Source organism: Eucalyptus grandis, chromosome 2 (genome assembly GCF_016545825.1).
Source record: "Eucalyptus grandis isolate ANBG69807.140 chromosome 2, ASM1654582v1, whole genome shotgun sequence".
In the NCBI taxonomy this organism is placed as follows: domain Eukaryota; kingdom Viridiplantae; phylum Streptophyta; class Magnoliopsida; order Myrtales; family Myrtaceae; genus Eucalyptus; species Eucalyptus grandis.
Window position 1 is genome coordinate 2,064,434 of NC_052613.1, and position 8,303 is coordinate 2,072,736.

Below are 8,303 nucleotides of genomic sequence, written 5' to 3' on the forward strand. Positions count from 1 at the left end.
GATTTCTTGTCCAGTGAAGGACAAATTGAGCACTTTATCTCAAGCAATGACAGTCGATAAACACAAAATCCGGAGAATTAAGTACCATCAACTCAGGGAGTTGATGACAGAGACAGTACTAATCCCTACATCATTAATCCCACCATCCCTCTGTTCTTTTGTGTCACAAATTCCAGGATGATGGTTAGTGTAGCAATCCAAGATCACAAGATGGTAGTCACGAGAACGGTTTCCGGGCTTGTATTACACACGCCTGAGGGGAATCGTGTACATAGAGATGACGATCTACTGTATCTGTCCAAAAAAATTTGCGTTTCGAGTTCCTTCTAACACGACACATGGGCCACAAAGTAACGACGACAAAGATGATGATGTTGCTGGTGACGACGATGAATGTTGAAGACAAGGGATGGTGTATGTGTCCAGTGTAACTGAAATTGCGGGCATTTGGTTCATGGAATGGGCTAAAGTACCATCCAAGTACACACGCAGACTCCAAAATATCAAAAAGTTTATCATAATTTGAAATGGCACTTGTACTTTTTTTCCCCTTCTCATCCAATAATTAACAAATGGAGCCTGCCCCCACATATTGATTTTGGGAGGGACACAGCTTTGATTATTATAAAAATGGTCCACGTGATTGCCTCTGCTTTCATGGGACGGCATGTAAGAAAAAGAATCTCTCTTTCCTCACAAGCATCAAAATTTGCTGAGACTATTAGAAAAACAAAGAGTAAATCTCACGCGGGGCGGGTCGTATCGTATGCTCACGTGCGAGTTTTATTCTGTAATATAATTTTCTTGGGCACTTTTAAAAATCTCTAATCTTAACAAATCTCTAAGTTTTGCGCAAATTTTGGTAATAATTCTCTGATCCATGTACAAGAAACTATAGAGCTATGCATGGTGATAAATAACAATGATTATGGGCGCGTTTGATAACGATTCTGCTCTAAACCGATTATAAACATTTTAAGCCATTTTGAGAACTGTCCAAAATTTCGATTCTGGAATAGAATTGTTTTGGTACCGTGCTCATTAATTTGTTCCAAATCAATTTCTTTTAATTTTTAAATAAATTTTTTACTTTTTTTCTTTTTTTTTCATTTTTTTTTTTACTTTTTTTTTCCTTTTTCTTTCCTTTTTTCCTTTTTCTCATCTTCTTCTTCTTCTTGTGGCCGGTCGCCGACCAAGCAACTTGCCAAACGAGGGCTAGCGACCTCACCGAAGCGTCGCCGGCCCTCAGCGAGGCCGGCCCTCATCGGCCGAGCCTCACCGACAGCTGGGCGAGGCTTGCCTAGCCTTACTGGTGGCCAGGCCGGCCTCGCCGAGGCTGGGCGAGGCCTGCCAGGCCACTGGCGGGGCTAGGCGAGTCTCGCCAGTGGCCAAGGGAGCCTCACCTGACCACCGGTGGGGCTAGGCATCGCGAGGATTGCCCAGCCCCTGCCCAGCCCCGGCGAGCTCACCGGTGGCTGGGCTTGCCTCCAACGAGCTCGTCAGATCTCACCCTAGTCTGGTAAGCCTCCGGTGAGCTCGCCAGGCCGGCGGCGGTGGACGGCGAACAGTGGTGGACGGCGATCGCGAGATGGTCGAAAGGAAGAAGAAGAGTTCTTGATTTTGATTCTCAAATTCGTTCCGGAACAAGAATCAATTTTTTTTTTTTTGTTCTTGATTCTATTCCCAATCTGTTCCCGGGAACAAAATTTTTACCAAACGCGATTCTAGACCCAAACTGATTCTAGGAACAAAGAATTAGAATCTGGCCCTGTTTGGATGATTACCAAACATGGCCTTTGTGTGTGCATGTAGATTCTATTTAGATGAATGATGGAAGATTTATGGTAGGTTAAAGCGTGGCACTATTTCCACCCCATTTTAGTTAAGACTCGTTTTTCTTTTTTCCAATTAACTTGCTAAAATAACCTCCTCTCTTATTTCAATTTAATGTTTTTTTATTAGGCTAATACACAAAATTGCCTTTATTTTTATCATCTCTCTCATCATCAATGCTACATTACACATAATAAAACGTCACTTAACCATGCATCTTTTTATCAATTTATCAAATAGTACGAGCGAAACTATAATTAAAAGTCAAAATTAAAATTCAATTTAATTATCTAGCCGATCTTGAACAAAAAAGAAAAAGAAAAATTGACCAAAATATGAAAAAGGTTAAATTGTCAGAAGCATGATCAAATGTAAAAAAAAAAAATTAAAAAAATTATCTTTAGATCATATCTAAATATTAGCAAAAGATAATCGCATAAAGGAAAAAAACCAAGGAAGAAACTTCTTGCTATTCCACTCCTACTATGAAGAGAGTAATTAGCGTTGATTGTAGATTCAATATCATATCAAGTAGATCAAAACTTTAAAATATGCTTAAAGCTTTCCTATGAGAAAATTTGATGCGAGTTTGAAGTTGTAAATAAATTTTCTACCCCCATTTTAAAATATGCACAAAACAACAATGTTTAACTTTAAAAACCTACAAACTCATTCCAGAAGAACACAAATCCATTAGGAAAATTAGACTGAATTTTAATTTTCAACTTTAAAATAAAGTTTCCCTTAAACTATTTGATAAAAATAGACAATTAATCATATGTTCATAAGCCATTATGACTAAAAATTGCTATTCTTCTGTGTAACTTTTGTGATTTAAAAATATGAGATCATATATTAAATTTAATAACTTTCTCTATACAAAGTGATGATAGGATTCATGATATTGTTAGGTGTAATTTGACATTTATATTGTGAAAGCTATTAAGATAAGAGAGATGATAGAAATAAAGGCAATTTTGAGTTAGCTTGAAGAAAAGGAAACCATAGATTGAAGAGAGAGAGGAGGATTTGATAAGTTAGCTAGAAAAGAGTAGTGTCTTAGCCAAAATGAAGGTGGAAATATTAGCAAATGAGATCCATTTAGGACTCTTAATATATCAAATCAAAGCTTAAGATGTATAGATTAGATGTCTGCCACCCTAGGTTAAATTCTATTTCATCCTCATATCTTTGTTCCTGAATTTAAAATGTATTATATGATACTTGTTATCACTAAAAATAGAACAAAGTCTTGCATGGAGGTTTTATGACAAGATAATTCTTGTCACTATTCATAAGACTCATTTTATGTGATAATGAAATTATTATCATGAAAACAAGACCTAAAGAAATGATATAAATTTATAAAATTACACGGTGACTGTTGTCAATATTAATAAAGTTCATTGTACAGTACTACTAAAGAAATGATATAAATTTATAAAATTACAGAGTGACTGTTGTCAATATTAATAAAGCTCATTTTACAGTACTACAATCAATTTCACAACTAAAATCAAATACTTGAATTCACATCCCTTATAACTGCTAAATAAAGGGCTAAGATAAGTTCTCAAGTGACAATTTTCAATAATTACAAAAAGTTTATGCAAGTTAAAATAAATATTCGCGCATACCTCAAAATAAAAGTTTGAAGATAAAATTTTATAGCTCTTGACTTAAGGACCATGATACATTTCTAACAGTACGAAAAGTTTATAAAAAGGAAAGTATGGATTAAAAATTTGTGTTTCCTGACTGAGTATATTTCCCCAAATAATTATGCAGACAGGATAAAATGAGTGTTGCAATTTTCTCTGTACTGGTGTAGATGACAAATGGAGTTGGACCCTTGAATGCCACCTTCACTTTGATCTAAAGACTAGCATCTGGAGGGTCCACGTGGGTCGAATGCATGCACGATGCAGTACCAGCTTCCTCGAACCATGGTTTCAGCCGGTCTTTCTTTGCTGAACTTAAAGCCACCTCCTGATCACCAGCATTTTTGTTTGGTTTTGAGGTCCTCACGACACGTTGCCATGCACCAAGTCCCGAGTCCTTTCCTTTGCCTCACGATCGCCTGTTCCTGCTGGGTGCTGGCAGTTCCCCGAAAGAGGAGGAATCAAGAAAGCAGTAACTGTGGAAACCCGATCGGTGATCTTTTGTACCGTTGTGATGGGTAATAGCAGAGTCTTGTTCCAGCCGCTAGAATGTCCAGGTGAGTTCATTTCTTCCATCTTTATCTTTCATGTAACGGAGCGGCTGCTATAAAACCCTCCACCTCTTCATGTTCACTCTGCCCAATTCTTGTGCTGTTTCTTGTTTGAAAACGATGGTCTCAAGGAATTGCAGGAAAACGATGGCTACTTCTGCTGCTGCTGCTTGTAGTCCATGGCAGATCAGAGATGGGTGTCTCATGGTGGGAGATGAGGTCCTCTTGAGCAGAGTCGCTCCCAATATCACCCTCACAACGTTGAAAGATGGGGCTGCTTTTGTTGGAGCAACTTCGAGGAGCTCAAGCAGCCGCCACGTCTTCAACATTGGAGTTCTCAGGTGGGGTATCTTCTTTTTCCACTATTCTTTATGGTCATTGTATGATGAAATAGATTATTAAGGATATCTTGGGACGCAATGAAGCGAGTCAATTACTTCTCGCTAGTTCTCGTTAGTTCACTGCTTCACTTTGCATAGCATTGATCGTGTTGTGTGTTACTATAAGTAATGAAATCTCCAAATGATTGTTGGTGATACTTAAGCCTCTGTAACAGTTTTAAGCTTAATTGCAGGGGATACAGGTTCCTGAGTCTCTTCAGGTTCAAGCTCTGGTGGATGATCCCAACTTTTGGAGATGCTGCCAGCAAAGTACCTGTGGACACTCAAATGCTTCTCTTGGAGGCGAGAGAAGCCTCTGCCCCAGCCAGTGGGACAAACATCACAGGGGACGAGGATGCCGACGAAATCTTCTATGTTTTAATTTTGCCCGTGTTGGATGGACCATTCAGGACTAGTCTGCAGGGAACAGATGTCGATACACTTCAGTTTTGTGCTGAGAGTGGTTTGTTCGAGCTCAAAGCAACCACCATTTTTTTTGTACTGTCATCAATGTTATTCTGTTCTGCAGCACGATTATAATTATGTCTGTATTAGGGGATCCGAATGTCCAGACTTCCAAATTTTCAGAAGCTGTATTGATTAACACGGATACCAACCCATTTGATCTAATCAAGAAATCTATCAGGTTTGTCACCGAATTTCAGCGTAGATCTTGATTTGGGAACCTCCGAAAATGATCTATTTCTGAAGGGTCTTGTGACGAGCTTTTTCCTCCAGGATATTGGAGAAGCATAAAGGTACCTTCAGCTGCATAGAACACAAGAAGGTACAAAATCAGACATCTTTCGTCTGAAAGATTGCAAGTTTTTTTCATTTTCATAATCTTGTATGCAACTTATAAACATTTAGTGAAGAATTTCGTTGGATCTTCATCCATAGCTCCCCGCGCAAATAGACTTGTTTGGATGGAGCACTTGGGATGCCTTCTACAACGCAGTCAACTGCATCGGAATTGAAGAGGGTCTCAAAAGGTATTTTATGAATGTATTTTTATTGGTTATAAAGCAGGTGCTTATTCGGTCTAATTTTTCCTTTTGGAGTAGTCTGTTGAAAGGAGGATTCCCGCCTAAATGGTTGATCATAGATGATGGTTGGCAAAACATTTTACATGACACTACGGACAACCATAAACTAGCCGATGTGGAAGGATTAAAGTGAGTCTTCTCTTCATCAAATTTAGTCATCTGCAGATATAGCAGGGATATTGTAGCATCAATTTGTTTTATCAGCTAGTAGGCTCTCACATGTTGCTTTGCAGATATGTGTCGAGACAAGTGAATTTCGATGCCAATCCAAAGTTCAAGGGTTCTGGACAGGGAAAGCCAATCGAACTCCAGGAGTTTTGCAAAAGCATCAAGGAAAAATATGGGGTGAAGTGAGATTCTCCATTTAATTATGATCATTGTTGATATAATTATGACCCATACGTTGAAAACCCACACCCCCCCTTGTTGTTTTCAAGATTGGTAATATAATTGTGAAAAGAAAATGCAGATATGTCTATGCCTGGCATACGGTGCTAGGTTACTGGGGAGGGGTAAGTCCAACGTCAGAGGGGATGAAAAAATACATGGCCAAGATAATTTATCCAGTTCAGTCACCCGGTAACTTGAGCCATGTTGTTTGTGGCACCATCCTGTGTGTAGAGGATGAGGGGGTTGCATTCATTGAGCCCTTGAGAATTCGTGACTTTTATGAAGATTTCCACCGCTACCTCGCAAGTTGTGGTGTCAATGGAGTGAAGGTAGATGATCAGAATCTATTAGAACTTCTTGGTTCTGGTTATGGAGGTCGTGTTGCCTTGACCAGAGAATTCTTAAGAGCTCTTGAGGAATCAGTGGTCAATAATTTCAAGGATATCAACTTGATCAGCTCTATGTGCATGAGTACAGATTACTTATACAGGTTTGTCTTCTCTTTATGAGAAGCAACATGTAGCAGACAACATGAGTTAAAATGACTCCTATCTTGTACAGTGCAAAGAAGGTTGCTGTTGCTAGAGTATCTGAGGATTTCATGCCAACAGAGCCAACATTTCAGACGATGCACATTGCTGGTGTTGCCTACACATGTCTTCTAGCAGGAGAAATAATTGTGCCAGATTGGGACATGTTTCATGTGAGATGGCTTCTGCTCGTAACATTGAAATATCCCCAGCATTTGACATATAAGTTTTGCTTTTGCATTAGTGACATTCAAGAGCAAGTTTGAATCATACTAGTGCTTATCTAAGCTGACTTTCTGCATTCATCTCAGAGCAATCACTACACAGCCAAATTCCATGCTGCGGCAAGAGCAATAGGTGGATGCGCAGTATATTTCAGGTGGCTATTGAACATCCATGTCAATGATATTCTTCATAAATATATTTTGCCTGAAAAGAAGGTCATACCTTTCTTTCTTGAAACTGGTAATACAGTGACAAGCCAGGTGAACATGGCTTTGATGTCATCAAGAGATTAGTACTGCCTGATGGATCTATCTTAAGAGCGAGATATGCTGGTCGACCTACCCGAGATTGCTTATTCAGTGACCCCATAACAGATGGGAAGAGGTGAAAATCATCCAGAAAAATAAACAATTTTTTTGATTTATTCCATTTTGAAATTGACTATTCACCATCTATTAAATACCTTGAATTGGGCGATTGCAGTTTGATGAAGATATGGAACTTGAACAAAATAACGGGTGTCCTGGGTGTTTTCAACTGCCAAAGAGGTGGAATTTGGCCACCTATAAGAGGTGCTCCATACAATCCACCTTCAGAATCTGAACCCTTCATCATATCGGGCATTGTTAGTCCTAGAGATGTCGAATTTCTTGGCGAGGTTGCAGGAGAAGACTGGCTTGGAGACTGCGCAGTCTACTCATATACTTCAGGTTCCACTTATAAGTTGAGCTTCAGATACAGTTAGATAAGTTTATTTTCCCATGAATTAGTTTTCTGACAGTCTGCTATATTGTATTGTAGGGGAACTGTCAAGAATGCCAAAGAAAGGAAGACTTGAAGTGACTTTAGGATTTCTAGGATTTGAAGTATTTACGGTGTCTCCTATAAGGGTCGGTGATTCTTGCAGGGCTTCCCTTAAAAGCAAAATCTTTTGCATATTCACATGAGATCTTTATCATAGGAGTAGGGATAATTCAGCCTAAGTTATGTGATATTCATTTTCTGCAAAACAGGTATTTGATGAGAAATATCAATTCGCTCCACTCGGGTTACTGGACATGTACAACTCTGGGGGAGCAGTTGAAGTAATGAACAGCTCCCTCGACTCCTCTGGACGTAAGATCGAGATTCAGGCGCGAGGGTGCGGACGGTTCGGTGCCTACTCCAATTCGAAACCGAGGTCTTGTAGCATCAGTGGGAAGGAAGAAGATCTCGGGTACGATGCCGAGAACGGGATGCTAACCATAACTCTTCCACAGGAATGCACCTTGAGAACCGTGGCTTTTGTGTATTAGTCAGCTTTTGCAAATGTGTGGTTTAAGACAATGCAGAACATGTTTTATCATGAATCTGTTGCAATGTGAATGAAAATGGCTGGCTTGGAAGTTTTGGAGAAATTAGTATCAGAAAAGATGAAATCTGCCCATACAAAATTATACGGTGGAAAGATACACATCTAAAACGAGCTCAAATCATGATCGGATTGATTTGCATCTTCAATTTTGAAGTTTTACAACAGTCGTATGACTTATCATCTCAGCTTACAACAGCCCATCAAAGAGCCAAAGAACGTTTCTTGAGATTTTTCGTTTTTCAATCGGGGAAGGAAAGAATGCAAGGGGACATCATGAGTATATTGATTGTGTCTAGTTTGTATTGAAGGCTCGAAGCTGCAATCAGAAAAGCA

At 39.3% G+C, this 8,303-nt stretch overlaps 1 protein-coding gene across 1 annotated transcript; it reads left to right on the forward strand.

Moving 5' to 3' along the window:
* The first annotated feature begins 4,192 nt into the window (after positions 1-4,192).
* LOC104434249 (probable galactinol--sucrose galactosyltransferase 2) lies at positions 4,193-7,911 on the forward strand. The gene is made up of 14 exons (XM_039305980.1): positions 4,193-4,386; positions 4,620-4,888; positions 4,981-5,071; positions 5,164-5,212; positions 5,326-5,417; positions 5,490-5,600; positions 5,705-5,821; positions 5,941-6,351; positions 6,423-6,564; positions 6,703-6,770; positions 6,866-7,000; positions 7,100-7,326; positions 7,418-7,506; positions 7,630-7,911. Exons 1-14 carry the CDS (start codon positions 4,193-4,195, stop codon positions 7,909-7,911), a joined length of 2,277 nt encoding a protein of 758 aa, XP_039161914.1.
* Positions 7,912-8,303: the final 392 nt, after the last annotated feature.